This window comes from Malania oleifera, chromosome 6 (assembly GCF_029873635.1).
Source record: "Malania oleifera isolate guangnan ecotype guangnan chromosome 6, ASM2987363v1, whole genome shotgun sequence".
In the NCBI taxonomy this organism is placed as follows: Eukaryota; Viridiplantae; Streptophyta; class Magnoliopsida; order Santalales; family Ximeniaceae; genus Malania; species Malania oleifera.
The window spans coordinates 98,526,454-98,548,943 of record NC_080422.1 but is presented as its reverse complement, the minus strand read 5'-3'; the positions used below and the strand labels follow the sequence as shown (position 1 = coordinate 98,548,943).

Sequence of the window (22,490 nt, the reverse complement as noted above, 5' to 3'; positions counted from 1 at the left end):
TTATTTTGATGCTAACAAACAAGTGAAATTTAATGTAATTGTGTGAATAATGATATTTCAGGATTCATATATGTGAAAGTAAGGTCAAAGTGCCCACAAGGATCAAATATGATGGAAGCAAGGTTAAAGTGCTCACAAGGATCAAATGAAGCTTAAATGAGCCAAGACATGAATTACTTGTTGAAGAACATGAGGACATGAATAAGTTGTTGAAAGCCAAGGTATATCAAAGTCAAAAGATCCAAAGAAAGGCAAAGTAAGAAAGCTTAAAGAATATGGAAGTTTGAAGAAAAGATGGATTCAATCAAAGGACAAAGCATGAAGACTCAAGAACTTAGAATGTTAATATTTTAGAAGTCTCATGTAAGTGCTTTAATGTTTAAAATATCATTTGAAATATTTTGAAGCTCTTAGGTTAACTTCTTAGACCTAGATACTTTTTAAAATACCTGAATAATATTTTTAAAAGGTCAAAAATTATTTTAAAAAGGTTAAAATCATTTTTGGAATAAAGAGCACCAAAAAGAGTTTTTTCCCAAATGCTGTCAGTTTTTATACAGCCGCATTGAGGTGAATTTTTATCTATCAAGAACTCATTATTTTAAATAGTAATAAACACGAAAGTTGTAGGATTTTCTCTTAGATTTCGTTTGACACCAAGATCACCTAATTTGGAGTTATATAGAAAAAGTTATGGCCAAAACACTGAAATAAGGTCACTGCTGTCAGACATTTAAAAATTGTTCAATGGGCAAATTTTTAAAATTCGAATGTTTTAAATTATAGCCGTTTGAACCTTAAATATTCTAATAAATAGGGAAATTCTTTAAGGAAACTTTTGCAAGTTTGAAAGCCTATAAATACATGGTTTTGCAAAACAAATAAAAATACTAAGAATTGAAAAATCTGTTTTGAGAAGCTGAAAGTATTCTTGTTCTTCCTAAGTTCTCTTGCTCACTCATTGGAAAATTCTTTTGCTGAGAACTCTGAAGTGTTGATCCTTCTTCCTTTGAATTCCTACTACTAATCCTCTTCTAAGAAGGATATTGGTGAATTCTACACTTGAGCTTCATTCTATTTCCTATTGATATTTTACATTTAAGTATATAGTGCTGAAATTGTACTAACTTGCTCTTTGAGAGAGTATACTTGTACGTAGATTTTATCTTATGTTTCTTGTAGTTCATTGACGTTCCAAGGTGTTTGGATCGTTGGCTAAGCAAGGGGATATTGCTTAGAGAGGCAGACTCTAGCCTATGTAAGGAGTGACCGAACGAGGGAATATCGTTTGGAGAAGGCAGGCTCTAGCCTTAACCAAGGAGTGTTGTAATCGGTTTTGTTCCACCCGTCAACGGAACAGGTTTAGTGAATCCTTTGGTGGTTTGCCAAAGGCGAGGACGTAGGCTGGGTATAAGCCGAACCTCGTAAAAATCTCCGTCTCACTCTCTCTTTCCCTATTCTTTAATTTCAGTTCATATACAACTGCGTGGATGATTTAAATATCTAAATTATACATACTATGCATATTTGGAAATCAAGTAAACTTAAAATTCAATTTTGATTTGGGTTGCGGAAACCGAAAGGGAGTACGTTGGTTACACCATATCTTGCGGAAACCATACGGGAGTACGTTACTTGGTTAACACCCCAAAGATAAATTTACCAAGAGTTAATTTGAATTCTAAATATTTGGAAAGAGTGATTGGATTTATTTGTATAGGGCTTTACTTCAGTAAGCATAAATTATAATTCATAATCATAGGGCTTATATAAACGAACAAACTATCTCAAGATCTTATATTACCAAAGTGCTGAATACTTTATGTCTTGATTTGGTTATTTGTTGTTTAACTTGTACTTGCCAAATAAATTGATTGTTTGGTTTGAAGATTGTGTTTAATTGATTGGATAAAAGAACTAAGTTCTTGATTGATTAAGGAATTAAAAAAACAAGTCAAGAATTGGTTAAGTGTTTAAAGAAGTTAAGGATTGTTAAAAGAAGTCAAAAGAAATTTTTATAATCCAATTCACCCCCCCTCTTGGAAAGCTATTCCTAATTTCAATTGGTATCAGAGCGGGGTTATAGAAAATCTTAAATAGTAGCTATAAAAAGATCTAAATGGCTAACTTAGGCATAGCTCCCTTTGGAGAGGGACAATCTTCACTTAGGCCACCAATCTTTTGTGGTTTGAACTACACTTTTTGGAAAAAGAGAATGCAAATATATCTTCAAACTATGAATTGGAAAGCATGGGAAGTTGTCGTGGAAGGTGACCAAATACCCACTAAGATAGTTGATGGAAAACAAGTTCCCAAAGAGAAAAATGATATGACCGACCTAGACTATAAGATACTACAAGTTAATGCTAGTGCTATGAATGCATTATATTGTGCTTTAGATATTAATGAATTTAATCGAGTAATGGCTTGTAAATCAGCTAAAGAAATATGGGATAAGCTAGAAGTTACTTATGAAGGAACAACGGATGTTAGGGATAATAGGGTTGATATGCTCACAAGCGAGTATGAAGCCTTTAAGATGAACTCGGATGAATCAATTACAAATATGTTTACTAGGTTCACTCATATAATAAATTCCCTAAATGCATTAGGAAAAACTTACACTACTTATGAGATGATAAGAAAAATTCTACGAGGCCTTCCCTCCATGTGGGAACCAAAAGCTACTGCTATTACGGAAGGTAGAAATTTGAAAAATACATCCTTAGATGAGCTTATAGGTTCTCTCCTCACATACGAAATGGTAATGAATGAAAAGAGTGGGAAAACCAAAACCCAAGAAAAAATAGCCTTTAAAACTTCACAAGAAAACTCTAGTAGTGAAGAGATGGATGAAGATGAAGCAGCCTTTATATCTAAAAAGCTAGCAAGGATACTAAGAAGGAAAAACAAATTCAAGAGAAGAATTCAAAAATCTGAATCAGATGAAGAAGAAGAAGAAGTTAGTAAGAAATCAAAGAATAAAACTCTTATGTGTTACAATTGCAACAAAGCTGGACATAAAAAACCGGAATGTCCACTACTAAAGAAAGAATCTAAGAAGAAAAAGAAGAAAGCCATGAAAGCCACTACTTGGGATAGTACAAGTAGTTCGGAGAATGAAATAAGTGACCAAGAGGTTGCTTACACGTGCTTTATGGCATGGGATAACAAAGAAAGCTCCTCAACTAAATCTTCAAATAATTCTTGTAGTGATGAATCAAGTGATGAGGATATGCCTTCTTATGATGAACTTCAAAATGATCTATTCAAAGTACATAAGATGCTGATGAAAGCAAATAAACAAAACATTTCATTGAAGAATGAGAATGAAAGTTTAATGAAAGAGATAGAATTCTTGAAGAATGCTGAAAGAGATAAAGACTCAAAACTCAAACAATTAGAACATAAGTATGAATCAGCAAAGAAAGAAATAGAATCCAAAAATCTTGCTGAAAAAGAAAACAACTTGAAAATTGAGAAACTAGAAATCAAGAATGAACAAATGATAGAAGACCTTCGATCTCTATCCTCTACCATATATGAGAAAGATTTGTATATTTCTGAATTAGAGGATAGAATAAGAAAATTATCTCTAGAGTTAGAGAAATCACAAAAGAAAGTTGATAACAAGAAAGAGATAGAAAATCTCAAGAGTCAGATTGAAGATAAAGATAAGATCATTCATAACTTCACTAAAGGAAAAGAAAATCTTGATAAGATGATTGGCTTACAAAGAATGTCTTTAAATAAAGAAAGCATTGGTTTCAATGGAATTGAAAATAAAAAGAAAAAGAATTCTTACATGGGATATTTCTTGAAAGAATCCAAAGACTATACTTGCACATCTTCTAATGCTTGCACAAACATCATATGCTATCAATGCAAGAAAAAGGGGCATATAAAGTTTGAATGTCCGTTTAAGAGGAAAAGTGTTAAAACCAAACAAGTATGGAAAATAAAAGAAACCTCCCTTGAAAAATCCTCCGGACCCAAGAAAATATGGGTACCAAAAATGAAATAATGACTTCACACATATATAAATTTGAAAATGGCATTGTTGGCCAAAATCATAGGATGACTTTTTACAAGGCTTAACTTAAGAAAATATAGAGAAAATATCAAATTTGAGCTTATTATATAAGCGCCTTGCTGTTACATGCTACATGCTTGCTTGCCTATATGTGATGTGTTGATATGCTATATGCTACATGTGTAATAATTAACTTGACTTGATTTATATTGAAAAGTATGGCTCACAACGTTGAAAATTGAGAATGAGATTATTGAGCTTAAGCATAAATTTTTTTTGATATAAGGATAATTCTTGAACATGCATGATTTTAAATGAATCACATGGATAAACATACTACTCTTTATCTATGAGCCATGAAAGATAATAGTAGTTATATTGGTATCTATGAACTATATATTATGTGATATTAAGCTTTGGTATCTATAAAGTATTTTTGGTTTCACATGTTAAAAATTTCAATAGATATCAAACCTAAAAGCTTACTTGGTATCACAAAGTCAAATTATTCATGAGCATGATTATGTCTATGAGCATGATGTGACATTGATGATCTTAGCATGATATTGATATTTGATATGGGATATGATTCAACATTTTACATGAGATGATAAAAGCAAAATTAATAACAAAATTGAATGTATTGAATTCAGGGGGAGTGTCATGAATCATTAATCAATTGATATCATGAATTATTATTTTTTTAAAACTTTAAATTGGTATCATAAAAACCATCAAATTAATATTAGTTGGTATCTTGAATAAATGCGGTGAGCTACACACTACACATGCTATATTGAAAACCAATAACTTGAGTGTGTACATATGTTTGGAATACATGGTTATTGATATACTCAAAATGATTTGTATTTGAATTTAAATCATTTCTTTTCTTTTTGATTGATGTCAAAAGGGGGAGAAGTTGTGAAGCAAAAATTGGGCATAATTGAGCATGAACATTATATCTATTCAAAAGAAGTATTTAAATATTTAATATTGATTGAAAAAGCTTGTAAAACCAAAAGAAAGTAATGAGCACGATCGATGAAATTAATATTGATTTTATTAAGATGAAGCTTATTGAAAGGGGGAGCCTTTTTTTTTTAGGCTTACTCAAATTTTTGCTCATTGTTTGTCATCATCAAAAAGGGGGAGATTGTTAGCCTTACAAGGCTTAAAATCTTGTTATCTTATTTTGATGCTAACAAACAAGTGAAATTTAATGTAATTGTGTGAATAATGATATTTCAGGATTCATATATGTGAAAGTAAGGTCAAAGTGCCCACAAGGATCAAATATGATGGAAGCAAGGTTAAAGTACTCACAAGGATCAAATGAAGCTTAAATGAGCCAAGACATGAATTACTTGTTGAAGAACATGAGGACATGAATAAGTTGTTGAAAGCCAAGGTATATCAAAGTCAAAAGATCCAAAGAAAGGCAAAGTAAGAAAGCTTAAAGAATATGGAAGTTTGAAGAAAAGATGGATTCAATCAAAGGACAAAGCATGAAGACTCAAGAACTTAGAATGTTAATATTTTAGAAGTCTCATGTAAGTGCTTTAATGTTTAAAATATCATTTGAAATATTTTGAAGCTCTTAGGTTAACTTCTTAGACCTAGATACTTTTTAAAATACCTGAATAATATTTTTAAAAGGTCAAAAATTATTTTAAAAAGGTTAAAATCATTTTTGGAATAAAGAGCACCAAAAAGAGTTTTTTCCCAAATGCTGTCAGTTTTTATACAGCCGCATTGAGGTGAATTTTTATCTATCAAGAACTCATTATTTTAAATAGTAATAAACACGAAAGTTGTAGGATTTTCTCTTAGATTTCGTTTGACACCAAGATCACCTAATTTGGAGTTATACAGAAAAAGTTATGGCCAAAACACTGAAATAAGGTCACTGCTGTCAGACATTTAAAAATTGTTCAACGGGCAAATTTTTAAAATTCGAATGTTTTAAATTATAGCCGTTTGAACCTTAAATATTCTAATAAATAGGGAAATTCTTTAAGGAAACTTTTGCAAGTTTGAAAGCCTATAAATACATGGTTTTGCAAAACAAATAAAAATACTAAGAATTGAAAAATCTGTTTTGAGAAGCTGAAAGTATTCTTGTTCTTCCTAAGTTCTCTTGCTCACTCATTGGAAAATTCTTTTGCTGAGAACTCTGAAGTGTTGATCCTTCTTCCTTTGAATTCCTACTACTAATCCTCTTCTAAGAAGGATATTGGTGAATTCTACACTTGAGCTTCATTCTATTTCCTATTGATATTTTACATTTAAGTATATAGTGCTGAAATTGTACTAACTTGCTCTTTGAGAGAGTATACTTGTACGTAGATTTTATCTTATGTTTCTTGTAGTTCATTGACGTTCCAAGGTGTTTGGATCGTTGGCTAAGCAAGGGGATATTGCTTAGAGAGGCAGACTCTAGCCTATGTAAGGAGTGACCGAACGAGGGAATATCGTTTGGAGAAGGCAGGCTCTAGCCTTAACCAAGGAGTGTTGTAATCGGTTTTGTTCCACCCGTCAACGGAACAGGTTTAGTGAATCCTTTGGTGGTTTGCCAAAGGCGAGGACGTAGGCTGGGTATAAGCCGAACCTCGTAAAAATCTCCGTCTCACTCTCTCTTTCCCTATTCTTTAATTTCAGTTCATATACAACTGCGTGGATGATTTAAATATCTAAATTATACATACTATGCATATTTGGAAATCAAGTAAACTTAAAATTCAATTTTGATTTGGGTTGCGGAAACCGAAAGGGAGTACGTTGGTTACACCATATCTTGCGGAAACCATAGGGAGTACGTTACTTGGTTAACACCCCAAAGATAAATTTACCAAGAGTTTATTTGAATTCTAAATATTTGGAAAGAGTGATTGGATTTATTTGTACAGGGCTTTACTTCAGTAAGCATAAATTATAATTCATAATCATAGGGCTTATATAAACGAACAAACTATCTCAAGATCTTATATTACCAAAGTGCTGAATACTTTATGTCTTGATTTGGTTATTTGTTGTTTAACTTGTACTTGCCAAATAAATTGATTGTTTGGTTTGAAGATTGTGTTTAATTGATTGGATAAAAGAACTAAGTTCTTGATTGATTAAGGAATTAAAAAAACAAGTCAAGAATTGGTTAAGTGTTTAAAGAAGTTAAGGATTGTTAAAAGAAGTCAAAAGAAATTTTTATAATCCAATTCACCCCCCCTCTTGGAAAGCTATTCCTAATTTCAGTTGCCCATAAGTAAAATTACCTCTGATCATCAATGTCAAGCTAATTTCTACTCTTCTTATTGTGACTTTCAGGAATTGACCACGGGGAGGATGATTGACAGTGCCAAGGAAAAAGATGGACTCTATTATTTTGATAATGAACCTAACTCGAGTAGACAATGTCAAATTACTTGCTTAAATTCTATTTCTGTTTCCAAAGATAATGATATCATGTTCTAGCATTATAGGTTAGGCCATCCTAGTTTTCAATATTTAAAATACTTATTTCCCAATTTATTTTGGAATAAAAGTCCATCTTCTTTTCAATGTGAAGTTTGTCAGTTTGCTAAACATCATCGTGCATCCTTTTCCACCCATCCCTACAAACCAACTATACCATTTACTATGATTCACAGTGATATCTGGGGCCCATGTAGAACATCTATGTATTCTGGCAAAAAATGGTTTCTAACCTTTATTGATGATCACATGAGATTAAGTTGGGTTTATTTGATAAAGGAAAAATCTAAAGTGGAAACAATTTTGAAAAATTTTTAGACCATGGTGCAAACACAATTTCAAAAAAAAATTCAAATATTGCGGAGTGATAATGCTCGAGAATATTTCAAAAACATTTTGGACCATTTTTTTCTTGAAAAAGGAATTGTTCATCAAAGTTCTTGGGTCGACACTCCGCAACAAAATGGTTTGGCTGAATGAAAAAACAAACACTTACTGGAAGTAGCTCGGGCATTGCTTTTTACCAAGTAGGTCTTAAGCTTTGAAACACCTTTTGATGTTTGTCATAAGTTTTATCCAACAAATCAGCTATCTTCTTCTTTACCACTAAAGATATTTGGTTGTACCGCTTTTGTTCATATTCATAGTCATAATCGAGGAAAACTTGAACCCTGAGCCACAAAATGTGTGTTCGTTGGTTATGCTCCCGCTCAAAAGGGGTATAAATGTTTTGACCCCATTTCTAATAAAATGTTTGTTACCATGGATGTTACATTCTTTGAATTACATCCCTATTTTACGCCTCATCTTCAGGGGGGGAACCAAAGCAAAGATTCGGCTGTGTTTCATGATTTTTTCCAAACTGAAGACTCGCAAAATGATCCTTCTCCAACTTTGATTATTCAACCTGAAAACCCAAGCTTTATTATACTAGGAGAAAGTGAGTCAAGTTTTTTAGATACTGAAAAAGGCAAGTCTTCCTATAGTGCCATCTCATGATGTTCATGATCCTATAATGACTAACAAAGGAACATCGTTGGTACCATTTGACATTGTCTACTCGCAACAGAGGACAACTCGAAAGAAAGAGTCTTCCAATCCTTTACACTGTCTAGAATCCGTAAACCCTCCAGGTAATGTCCTCACCGAGCCTTTACCTCATGTTCAATCCATTTCATCTTTGAGTTCTGAGTCCTTTAGTTCTAAATCGGAGCCTGGTTCCAATCTTGAGTTTGGTGATTCTGAACTTCCCATTGTTGTTTGGAAGGGTGTGAGGCCTTGCACCCAACATCCATTGTCCAATTATGTGTCATGAAAATCTCACCTGTTTTTCGTGGTTTTACCTCACAATTTTCTTGTATGGAGATTCCTAATACTGTGCAGGATGCTCTAAAAGTTCCAAAGTGGAAGGAGGCTATCTTCGAGAAGATGAAAGCTCTTGAAAAAAATGGCATGTGGGAGTTAGTTGATCTACCAAGAGGAAAGACATCTGCAGGGTGCAAATGGGTGCTTACAATCAAGTATAAATCTTATGGTTCTCTAGAACAGTATAAAGCTCTATTGGTCGCCAAGGGATTCACTCAGACCTATGGCATTGATTACTTGGAAACATTTGCCCCAATCGCAAAGCTAAACTCTGTAAGAATTCTTTTGTCACTTGCAGCCAATCGTGACTGGCCTCTGCAACAGTTGGATGTAAAAAATGCATTTCTTAATGGAGACCTGGAGGAAGAAGTGTACATGGATGCACCTCTAGGATTTGGTGAAAAGTTTGGCACAAAGGTGTGTAAGCTGAAGATGTCCTTATATGGGTTAAAACAGTCACCATAAGCCTGGTTTGAGAAATTCACTCAGTTTGTTAAAAGTCAAGGGTATACTCAAGGGCAAGGTGATCATACGATGTTTATAAGACATTCATAGGATGGGAAGATAGTGATACTGATTGTGTATGTAGACAATATAATTCTCACTCGAGATGACGTACTTGAGATGAACCGATTGAAGACTTCCCTCTCATCAACATTTGAGATTAAAGACTTAGGATCTCTGAGGCATTTCCTTGGAATGGAGGTTGCTCGGTCAAAGAAAGGGATTGTTGTCTCCCAAAGGAAGTATGTTCTTGACCTCCTTAAGGAGATTGGGATGAGTGGTTGTAGGCTAGTAGACACTCCAATAGATCCCAATTAGAAACTTGGAGATGACAAGGTGATCCAGTGAATACAACTCGGTATCAAAAGTTGATGGGAAAGTTAATTTACTTATCACATACACTGCCAAATATTGCTTTTGCTGTGAGTTTGGTAAGCCAGTTTATGCAATCACACTACAATTAACATCTTGAAACAGTTTATCAGATTCTCGGATACTTGAAAAGTACACCAGGCAAGGGTTTACTCTTCTAGAAGACCACACAGCAGAACATAGAGGCATACACTGATGCAGATTGGGCAGGCTCAGTTATTGACAAGAGATCCACGTCAAGATACTATACTTATGTCTAGGGAAATATGGTCACATGGCGAAGCAAGAAACAGAATGTGGTTGCAAGGAGCAGTGCCGAGGCAGAATATAGGGTTATAGCTAACGGAGTTTGTGAGATGCTATGGCTGAAGAGAATTCTTGACGAGCTGCGGATGCCAGTGAACATGCCAATGATGTTGGATTGTGACAACAAAGCTGCCATAAGTATTGCTCAAAATCCAGTACAACATGATCGCATGAAGCATGTAGAGATTGACAGACACTTCATAAAAGAGAAGATTGATAGTGAAGTTTGCATGCCTTTTGTTCCCACTACTCAACAAATAGCCGATATCTTCACCAAAGGACTTTTCAAACCTAGTTTTGAGCTCTTTGTAAGCAAGTTGGGCATGATAGATATATACGCTCCAACTTGAAGGGGGGGGAGGGGGGAGTCGGATTTCTAGGGAATAAATTAGGAAATTCAATTTTTTAAAATCTGAAATTACTATTTCAGTTTCTAGTAGTTTCAGTTTCTTGTCTTCTAGCCTAGAGATCCGCTGATTTTATTTGCTGATTTTGTGGTGATTTGATTTTCTGATTTTGTGGCGATTTGATTTTCTGATTTTGTGGCCTTCCTAATTTGGTGGCCTTCCTCTACTATTTAACTTGTAATCATGTCTCTTAAAATAATAAGAATGGTTATTCTTCTTCTCAAAAATCCTTCACTTGTCATCTTCTTGAAATGCATGCTAGGATTCCCATGTTCAACCAAACATTGGCATGGCAATCTTGTGTACATTCCTGGGAATCATACAACGCAAACCAAACAAAAATATTCCCATGAGGTAGGCATCCCATTCTTGGTTCCATGGGAATATTTTTGATGCTGCAAACCAAACGCCACCTCGATGATTTCTCAACATACTTCAGAAAAAAAAATCATAGCGAGTCCATTGCAGCCTGATGCCTTTTCCTTCTCTATCTCAAACACTGTTTTTGCATACCACCTCCTTAAAAGTTAATTTTAACCAAACTGTCTTCTCTAAACAAATAAGGATCAATCTACACCTTCCATCATAGCTTAACTGTCATCCTTAGAATAAGACTCCATAAAAACTACTCATCTCATCAGCAATCAGCTCAAGACTCCTAATCACCTCTCTCAAGTCATTCTCCAACTCTCAGATAGACTTGAATCTTACTACCACCAACAATTCTATGAAGCAAACTGGCATTAGAGTTCCTTTTTACCCATCTCCCCTTTCTTTTGCCTTCACAATTAGTTTCTGCCTTTACAAGGATCTCATCAACAACTCCATCATCTGAATAGATTGATCCTCCAATAAGGCCCCCTTTTCTTCCAACTTATCAAGACTTTTAATCTCTTATACAATAAAATTCTCCCTAAGACCTAAATCCCTAAATACCTCTTTATTCCACGCTTCTTGTCTATCTTCCACACATTTCAATTTCTTCATAAAACAAGAGATTCCAACCCTCCACATTAGAGTCTTCCCATGCATCCCTAACCATGTTCAAAAGACCAGAATGATCAGCCATGTATTCTCAAACCATTGGACGCATTTAATCAGACTAGACTTCGAGAACTATGGGGCAATGATCAGAAACCACCTAGGCAGCACTTTGAAAGATAAACTAGGGAAAATTTCCTTCAATGATTATTAGAAGGGTAGGCAACAAACTGTTCACCTATGGCAAACCACATAGATTAAGCGGCATTCAATGCAGTATCCTAAAAATCATAAATCCTAATAAACTCATTGAAATCTCTCCGAATAGGAGTATTCCTAGACACCCCCCCCCCCCCCCACACACACACACACACACATTTCATGAGGAAATTTAATGAAATTCAAATCACCACCCAACACCCTATGAGGATCAAAGTCCACAAACAGCAGACAACTCTTTGAAAAGATAGCTCCAGGGATAACTAGGACCATAAACAAACATGAAAAGCAACAGGCTTTTATCCCACATCTCCATCTAAATAGAAATAGAAAAAACCCCACACACCTATCCATCTCCTACCAACTCTGTGATGTAGGGGCAGCATCAAGGTTCTGCAGCCATGGGAGAATTTAGAAGAAATAGAAGAGAGGAAGGAAAGGGAAGGCAGGAGAGAGGTGATACTAGGGAGGAACTCACGTTCAATTCCAATTCAAATTCATCAACAATTGCCTACGTCATGGCTTTCACACACTATTTATAAGAAAGTCTAAACACATAAAATTACACACATACTCCTAAAACTACATGAATTACAAACAAACCCCTACTTTACACAAATATTACAAACAAGCCCCCAAAATACATATAATATTACACTAATTAAACTAAATACATAATAAACTACTAATTAAACCCAACAATTATCAAAGCAATTTTTTTTAAGTAGTCTCCAACATGGATCTTCCCAAGGTCTTGCTTCTTCTCCTACATCAACTCTCCCCCAATTAGAAAAAATTCGGACTCAAATTTTGAAATGTTGGAGGATCAAAATGGAGAAGCAAACTTGGAATTTTTGAAAGGCAATGCTTGAATGGGGCAAGTATTCATGTTCTATTGGAAACACCATAGACTTGACTTGAGAATTAGCATCAATGAACTCACCAGGGATGACAAACTCTACAATAGGAATGTTCGAAGGACTTTGGATGTCTTCAAACACTTCCATTGCCTTGCTTGTAGTGTCTTCAATTTGAGTAGCTTTGACATGATCACTAACCTCAAATTCTTTGTCATAGTTGGTTGGTAGAGCAGGCTTCAAAATGATTTTCTTCCCATTGTAGTGGAATACATCTGTGAGTCCCACCCAAATCATCTAACAAGGAGAATCAAGGAGTACATGGCCAATCCTCATAAGTATGATATCACGCCAAACATTATCAAAACAGTCACCCATTTGAATAGGAACCAAACATCTTTCATAAACACGTAAGGTAGTGTTATCAATCCAAGATATTTCATAAGGTTCTGGGTGAGGTTCCAGATGAAGCTGCATTTGAGCGACCCCATTTATGGAAATCACATCCGCTGGATATTTTCAATCAATGATGAAGTTGCATACATTTCCTCCACACTGGAGATATGTGTGGAAATGCTTGAAATTGTGCCCAAGGTATGATAAATGGCATTCCTTTGTCCAATAATTTGTCACATGTTGGATTTATGCATACACATATTGCAGCCCTTTAACACAATTTCCCACAAGCCTTACTCCCAATTTCTCAAAAACTATCTTCAATTCACCTTGATATTGATTGTCCTGCCGAAATGAAACAAATTCACAAAGAAAACTCACAAATTACATCAACAAAACCTGATTTTTTAAATGCTGCTAGGGACAATTTCTAGTGTTTCATTCCAAATTATCACCCTTACTAGCAACATGTTGCGTCCACAAGCAAAATATCTCCTTGCAGATCAAAATTTCGTGGAGAAAACCCAAAATATCGTGGCTGGGCAGTTTCTTGCAAGACTGGAAACAGGAGGAGAGTTTGACAGAAACTCACTCGCAGTTGCCGGCACATGGGGCATTGCGCCGCTGGCAAGGGTCCTCCGGTGATGATTTTTCAGCCAAGGGTAGATCAGGGGGTGGGGCATATACTGATGGTGGCGGTGTGTCAAAACAACTCAGGCAAGGGTGGATTTTGAATGGGTCTGCGGCTGGAGAATTTCAGGTGCTGCATGGGGCTTTGCTGGTAGCCAGAAGGAGAATGAAATTTTAGGAGGGAGGGTGTCTAGTGACGGTGTGGATGGTGCCGTAGAATCTAGGGTGGAAATAAGGGTTTCAAAAATGGGACACAACTGGAATTTTCTAAAAAGTTCAGAACTGCAGAACTGCTTTTCGTGTTTTTTTTTTTTTTTTTACTGAAATTTCAGAATAGGGAGAATCAGAGGGAGAATGATGGAAGGGAAATAGACAGAGGAAAAGACAAGAAGGAAGAATGAAAAAAAGAAAAAGAAGAAGAAGAGAGAAAGACAGAACAGAGAAAGGAGGATTAACAGACAGAGAGTGGGAGAACAAAACAGGGGCAGAACAGAAAACCAGAGAACAAGAAGAGAAGAAAGAAGCAACAACAGAGAGGAAGCGATAAGTTATAGAACAAAAGAGAGAAGGAAAGAAGAAGAGAAGGAGAAGTAGCAGCAGCAGAGGGAGATAGAAGTTGCAGAACAGTTGGGCGCCGGGGGGGGGGGGAGGGGGGGGAATTGAAATGGGAGAAAGAGATCTTAGTTGGGCTCTGATACCAAATGATGCAGGGGCAGCATCAAGGTTCTACAGCCATGGGAGAATTTAGAAGAAATAGAAGAGAGGAAGGAAAGGGAAGGGAGGAGAGAGGTGATACCAGGGGGGAACTCACGTTCAATTCCAATTCAAATTCATCAATAGCTGCCCATATCATGGCTTTCACACACTACTTATAAGAAAACCTAAACACATAAAATTACACATATAACCCTAAAACTACATGAATTACAATCAAACCCCTACTTTACACAAATATTACAAACAAGCCCCCAAAATACACATAATACTTTACTAATTAAATTAAATACAAAATAAACTACTAATTAAACCCAACAATTATCAAAGCAATTCTTTTTAAGTAGTCTCTAACATGGATCTTCCCAAGGTCTTGCTTCTTGTCCTACATCACCCCAGGATTGCCAAATAATAAGAATACCCTTTGAACAGTCACTGGATGATAAAACTCTCAATCCCTAAATCTAGATTTTGTACTACTAATCAAAATTCCATCTACCATCTCTTAGTTTACTAAATCATGATCATATAAAGGAAGCTTTAGAATAAGTTGCCTAACCTTACGACATTTTCCTAGGATTTTCAAGGCATTTAGGCCCTGACATTCTAGCTCAAGGTCTTTATTCTAAAGACTTAATATCCCCTCCACCTTGTCCCCTTCTTCCTTATAATTAATAGAACTAACCAACCCACACAATTCTCTCTCCATTTCTTCGCCTTATTCTGCCTAGGGCAATCTGACACCCTCACCTCTTGGTCTGGAGCCTCAGACCATCCAACAAAGCATGCGGATCCCTAACATCCCTCTCCTACCCGATGAATAATATGCATGGCACTCCCTTTTGAGCCTAAGTCTCTTCAAAAAGAAGATGAAACCATTTCAATATGAATTCTTGCAGTAGAAGGATACCAAAAATTGGATTACCACCGTTCAAAGGAACACCTGAAAATTCATTTTCATATTTTAACTTACCAATCAATTTGGTTTTATGCCTAGGAGATCTACTACATAAACTATATATAAGTTAAGAAGATTAATGGAAAAATTTAGGAAAAAGATGAGGGACTTGCATATGGTATTTATTAACTAAGAGAAAACATATAATAGAGTACCTAGGGAGTTTCTATTGAGGGTCTTCGAAAATTAGGGTGTATGTAGTAGGTATATTGATATCATTAAGGATATGTATGATGAAGTAATGACTAGCGTAAAGACTATAGATGGAAAGACTAGAGAATTTACAATCACCATAGGTGTACATCAAGGATCTGCTTTGAGCCCTTATCTTTTTCCTTTAGTTATGGATCAACTAACAGTATCCAAAATGAGATTCCACGGTGTATGTTGCTTGCAGATGATAGTGTTGACTGATAAAACTAGGGACGAAGTAGAGGCTAAGTTAGAATTATGGAAAGAAGCTTTGGAATCTAGAGACTTTAGGATAAGTAAAAATAATACAAAATATATGAAATGTAATTTCAGTAATAGTAGGAGGAATATTGGAGACATAGTTAAACTTGAAGATGAAAAAATAAATAGCACTTGTAGATTTTGATACCTTGGATCTATTATGCAAGATTAAATAGAAATTGAAGAAGATGTAATGCAAAGAGTGAAAGCAGGTTGGATAAAATGGAGAAGTGCTTCAAGTGAGCTTTGTGATCGTAGAATACCCTTAAAATTAAAAATGAAATTTTATAGGACGACTATAAGACCAGTTGTGCTATATGGATCCAAATGTTGGGCAACGAAGAAACAGAATATCCAAAAAAGTAAAAGTTGTCGAGATGAGAATGCTTTGATGGATGAGTGGTATCACACTGAAATATAAATTAAGAAATGAACATATTCGCGATAAGTTAGGTGTAGCTCTTATAGAAGATAAGATAAGGAAGGGACGACTTAGATGGTTTGGGCACTTGCAACGTAGGCCACATAGTGCGCCAATGAGGACACTATGAGGGGCAGTAGAAGGGGTAAAGGTAGACCTAAAATAACTTGGAATGAGAGAGTAAATATTTTATAGCCCTGAATTTATCAAAAGAAATGGTTCATGACTACATAAATTGGCTGAAAAGGATTCATATAGCCAACCCCACCTAGTGAGACTTAAGGTGTGGTTTTGTTGTTGTTATTATATATTTAGACTTACCAAGATTATAAGCAATGAGATTGAATAAATAGGGATTGCTACCAGGATTAAGTTGTGGATTTCAAGAAACAGACAGACTTGCACTCACAAGACCTAAAATCTGGTAGACAACAATCTCCACAGTTGCATAATCCTGTTTTCAGAGAGAAAATAACCCTTAGAGCCTCATCTACCAACCGTGGGGTTGTTTCGGCTCCCTGTCTATCCTTTCCTCCAAATTCAGCTACTATCAACTGGTAACCACCTTCACCCTATATTTGGAGAGATATTGGATTCAAATTCCCATTGGATTTGGATAAAATGTAATATAAAATCCATGCTCTCAAACGCAGCATCAAAGAATTTTGATTCAGCAAGAGAAGTCCTTGGTGACCCTGGAGTACCATAATGAACCTGCATCTCATCCAAGAACAACTTCCCATTGTCCTCTGTAGCCATGCCAAACTCCAAATCCACAAATCCAACCTCAAATCATATATCAAAATTGTCCCCATACATCAAAACAGTTGAATCAGTTATTTGTGTCTGATGACGAATCACTTTCAAAGCCTAGTTCAGCTCAGTGCAAACATGCTTCACCAAAATCTCCTGTTCAGAGCCCATCCCATCCACCCCCATCCTCCCCCCAAAACATATCCATACATTTTCAATTTTGTAATATCCAATGCATGCAGATCATCTCCCTTAGCTCTTACATCTTGAGGAGAAACAGAAAATAAACTACCTTCAGTACAAACTGGTGAAAACTAAGCCTGAGGTAGAAAATGTGATGCAGGCATAGATATTACGAAATCAATCTTGAACTGGCCTTGAATTGGAACTTGTTCACTCCCCAGAGTAAAACCCAACAGTGACGTGCTGACTGGTTGCGTGTCTGCTTGAGAAAGGCAAAGCACCCAAGTACTAAGCATTAATCTCATCACTGAATTCCTTTAAAGCCTGGTTATGAGCCCAAGCAACATGAGATCCATCGCTAAAAGGGAAAAATGCTGAAAAACTAGCAGCACATTCAATGGAAATGGAGGCAGCACAAGAGCTGTTCAAGGTCCAGAGCTCACATGATTGACTAGAGCCCCATTTCCATTTGTAAAAGCAGGCCCATTCTTTTTGAGAACAGACATTAAGGCCTTAACCTAACCGTCAGGGTGTTAAGTTCAAACCTAAGTGACGGGTTCAGGTCATGGAACAGCTTCTCTAAATGGAGGTAGTGCGGCGTGCATCATGCCCTCCCTAGTAAGCTCAAGTCCATCACTGATAACAGCTCCACCATATTTATTACCTTAGCTCTTGAAATTTAAATCTGATTTGAACCGATTTGGGCCAAAAGTCATGCCCAGCAGCTCTCCTTGTTTCCGTCTGTAATCAGTTATGCCCATGGTGGCAGCCAGTGTACAGAAAACCCCCATTGCCGATGATGCCCAACCTTTCCCTTATGATCAACAGACTCCACAGCCTGATTTGAGGTTGATATTTGCTTAAAATACACCACTCTTGCTATCCTTTCTTCCCTCAATCCTTGAAGCAATTCTTCCAATATTCCACCTTCTCAGTAGCATCACTCTCATCTACCAAAGCAAGTAAAGAATCATCACCAGAGACTGATGTAAAACCTCAGTCCTCACACCTAAGGGGTAAATCATTAGACTCAAATCAATTCACAATATTCCACTTCCCCAACAACCACTTACCAATGCATATTTATAGGCTTAATGTGCTTGGGAATCAAGCAAATAATATAAGGAAACCTTAAAGCTAATAGGATACTTTCCTAGTAACTAAAACCCTAGAATCTACTAGATTGTTACCCAATAAATACTATTATAAAATGCTATAAAAATAGGAAAAATCTAAGGGAATGGTAAAATTACTAGATTGCCCAAAAATTTCAAACATGGGGAATCCGAGTCGCAGGCCTCAAAGCTCACACTGCACCATTCCCTGCTTCACCAAACTTCTCTGTGACATGAATTTGCCCCTAGTATTCATCAAAAGCCTTAACAGAGTAAAGTATTCTGACACCCTAAGACATTTCACCAAGGGATGTTTTTCCCTTCACAGACCAAAACGACTGCAATTGCTCTGCCAGCCGTTGGTAATCTCCCTATTCCAGCACGAGAGAAGAGGATTTCTTTCCTAAGAAAGCTCGGGAATATGCAGCATTGGCTTCGAATTACAGAACAAATCAAAATTCAAAAAAAATTTATCAACTTCAAAAATCCTACGAAAGCCCATAACACACATTAGGCAATCCACCAAAGATGAGGAAATCAATGACACAATCCCTAAAGCCAGCAGGTTATCACCAATTCCACCATTATAGTCAGTTAGATAGAAGGGTTCTCATCAAATTGTTGATTCCCATGTTTGCTTAGCTTTCTCAGTCCAGGATTTCTCATCTCAAAAATATCAATAGATCATCACTATAGAATACAGAAACCAAGATCAGTAAGCATGAAGGAAGAGCGTTATATCCATGCAAGCAAATTGAACTTTTGAAGGCAAGTAGTCTTACCAACTGATCCACCTCCAGGACTTTGTGCAGCAATATAAGCAAACCCAACATCTGGAAACAAGCCAATTCCATTTTCAGGCATGGCAAGCAGAGTCCTCTGATATAAATGCATGTGAAAAATTTTTAAAAATTAGAATCCCATTATAATTAAAATTTTGTGAGGAAAACGACTCCAAATGGTAAGGCAATTGTACCTCTGTAACAATCCGGTATTGACCGTGACCAGATAGGCCAATTCCAAAGCCCATTGTTATGCCATCCATGAAGCTTATATATGGCTTTTTATACTCAAAAATTTTGCATATCAGAGAATATTCTGCAGTAAATACCTGCCAGAAAAATTGGCATGAGCAGCCAAATTAACTTTGGGAAAAAAATATAAAATGAAATATGTAGTTCAAGGAACCAAGTAATGCAAAATTAACACAAAACATAATGCAGCTTAGATAAATATTTGACCAATTCAATTAATACCAAGGATTGCGTTTAATACAAGCACACATTAATACTAAATTGCAAGACCTAGTAGGCAAGGTAGACTAAAAATATCAACTTCAAGATAACAAATAAACAATCAATGCAGAGTTATTTTCTAAAGAAGTAAATAAAAAAGAGCAGGCATGTCATTAGCATAAAAAACTAATCAATTATGAACTTAAAATTCACTAAAACAATTCAAAACACATCAGCAGAATATTGTGCTCAAGTGCATGTGTGTTGGGGAAGGGTGCTTTTTAAACATACGCATCAAAACTTATCGTCAAAAAATTTCATAACATATCTGAATTATTTTTTGTAAATAGTCATTAAGATATCAAACACTGAAATTCTGATGTAATTCATAACATAACAAAACCTAAATCTGAGATAATAGAATATAAAATTATTGTTTGATGAACTGCACTAATTTACAAATTCCCACTTTTCAACTGAAGAATAGACAGAATCTTCAAAAGCAACATAGTCAATACTACTTGGATTTTAAGAAAGACAAGCAGCACAGGTGTTGTTTGGTCATTGATCCACGAAAAATAAATGAACATGCATGAGAGAGAGAGAGAGAGAGAGAGAGAGATGAATTTTCCACATTCCAGGGCCAAAACATCTCAGAAAAAGTGTTCACTTCTCTTAAAATAAACACAAAAAAACACAGGAAAATGAGAAGTAAATGGAAGGGCATTGGGAATGAGGAACACAAATGCATCTGAGCACAAGATGAATAAATTTGGGGCATTGGCAGGCTTTCAGTTGTCACCACAATGATTATTAATTAGATTCTCCAGTATTAATGTATGCTAAGCAGTCATTTGCTATTAGCTCAATTTTTACAAATTGCATTTGGTGATGAATCTAATCTATATACTTTGAAGTGCACAAAAAGACCTCAATCACATCTGACAGCCCATTGTTGGTTGCAAGCTTCTTCACATCACCACCTGTAGATAAACTAAGGCCGGGGTTATCAACCAAACAAGCACCAAGCAAGTTCACTCATAAAATGTACATAAAAAATATATATATATATACATATAGATACACACACACACACACACACATATATATAGATATGAACAAGCAAAAGTATATGACATCACAAAACCACAATTAGATATGCACCCAATCAAGGAAGACTGGCAGCACAAACATGCATTATTACATATAAAAAAATGAAAAACCTTTTGCACAAGTGGTGTGGTTTTCTCCTTTTGGATTTCAGCAACAACCCCTTTAATATCCATTCCTGCATTGACCATGGATGGTCACCCTCAAAACCTTACATAACACTCAATAGCCGCAAAATATAGAACAAGTGTAGATTGAAAAAAAAAAATGGCAATAAAAATAGCAATGGAAAAATAAATCCCAAAATAATTATTGATTGCCAAGTGCCAAAGAAGGAATTCAGTTTCCTACACATTACCTGATGAAAAGGCACGAGGTGAGCTGCCCTCAACCAGAACACATTTGACTCTTGAGTCCATTTCCCACTCATCAAGAAACTTTTTATATTTTAAATCCATATCTGCATCATGGTTGAGGTGCGTGTCAGTGCAAGAAATATAGAAATGCTTAAGTAAAGCACGCCAAGGATATCAGATCAAAACCAGCATATCCTCTCATCATTTCATAAGCCCACTGAAAAATCTGAAATACCACGAATTTTAGTATCTCTTTCTAAAAATGAGACAAAATCATGCGGAACACTTCGATTCAGTAGCCATTAATTGCAACAAAAACGGAATTGATTGTGAGAAGATAAAAGCCGTGAAAACCTTTAAATGGAAATTGATCGCCATACTTCTGCTCACTGACAAATTAATGCACCGCTTCACCATAATTTAAATGTTTGTCCCACTTTTAACAGCTCTTAATTAACTCTTATGCAATATTCAACTGTCTTTTCCTTTTCCCATCCAATATATCAGGGAAGCAAACCAGGCGTTAAACCAAACAGTAACATACAACATGATCAAAGGCAACTAGCATTGGTAACAGAACAATCAAGCCTAATTCTCCAAACAATTCATTGTTTTTAGTACAAAGCTATCACAGAACAAAATAGCAACCACTGCAGTTCTTAACAAGCCTCAGTATGCAATTATCAAACACATCGACTGATGCTCAACGTCCAAGGACCCAGCTTAGACGGATCAATCGAAAGAGAGAGGAAAGTAGAAAACGCGAAAAAAATTGGTAAACCTAGATTCATGGCGTTGAGAGATTTGGGACGATCGAGTGTGATCACCGCGACGCCGTTGGGAAACACAGTTCCCTTCACAAAGTCATTGGCGCCGGCCATGGCCGCGAAAGTGCGGAGAGAAAGAAGGGTACTAGAAGCTTTGTAGAGAGAGAAGTTGCGAATTCTGAGAATGGTCGATGGACTTAGGCACTGAGCAGAGGCAGCTATCATACTTCGCATTTTTATTACAGAGGGGACGAGAATGGCAATGGCGTGGGAGAGATATTTCTGTCTTCTTGACCAGTTTACCCCTTAGTTTAGCTCAAATTATTAGTTTGCCATATATTAATTCAATTCAAAAATGAAGAAGAAAAACCATATATTAATTTAAATTAATATTGAAATTAAAATTACTAATTTAATTAATATTATTATTTTAACATAAATTAATAAGATAATCATGTGTTATAAATATAAATTAAGAACAAGATTATTGTTAATCAAAAAATAACATTATATTATTTTCACTTGATAAAAATAATTAAATTTTAATTAAAAATAGCAGTTAACATAATTATAATTAAAAATTAATCATGTATTATTATACTATTGAGTATAACTTATTCATTATTAATAAAATATAACTAAATTATGAAATGAATAGAAAGAACCATCTATAAATTTAAATTAACATTAAATAAACAAAGAATTTTAATTTAGTTATTAATATTATTTCTAACATAAATAAATGTGATAATCGTATGTTATAAATACACATTAACAATAAGATTATAATTATTTAATAAATGATATTATATTATTTTAATCAATAAAAAATATTTAAATTCTAATTATAAAAATAATGTAAATATCATTTAAAATTTTAATTG

General features: G+C 35.3%; 1 protein-coding gene across 5 annotated transcripts in view; it reads right to left on the bottom strand.

Annotated features, from left to right (window-relative positions):
• Window positions 1–21,876, bottom strand: part of LOC131157671 (3-hydroxyisobutyryl-CoA hydrolase-like protein 3, mitochondrial) — a 37,711-nt gene extending 15,835 nt beyond the window's left edge. Inside the window, exons 1-6 of one of the 5 annotated variants that reach the window (XM_058112000.1) lie at window positions 21,621–21,850; window positions 20,842–20,943; window positions 20,617–20,661; window positions 20,304–20,356; window positions 19,115–19,249; window positions 18,921–19,017 (exon numbers count right to left, since the gene is read on the bottom strand). In XM_058112000.1, the coding sequence (XP_057967983.1) occupies window positions 18,921–19,017; window positions 19,115–19,249; window positions 20,304–20,356; window positions 20,617–20,661; window positions 20,842–20,943; window positions 21,621–21,840 (652 nt within the window). In that variant the 5' untranslated portion in view covers window positions 21,841–21,850. Of the gene's footprint in view, window positions 1–18,920; window positions 19,018–19,114; window positions 19,250–20,303; window positions 20,357–20,596; window positions 20,662–20,841; window positions 21,057–21,193 lie in introns of all 5 variants that reach the window. The other 4 variants (XM_058111997.1, XM_058111995.1, XM_058111998.1 and 1 more) reach the window with 4 other exon arrangements.
• Between the last annotated feature and the right edge of the window lie 614 nt (window positions 21,877–22,490).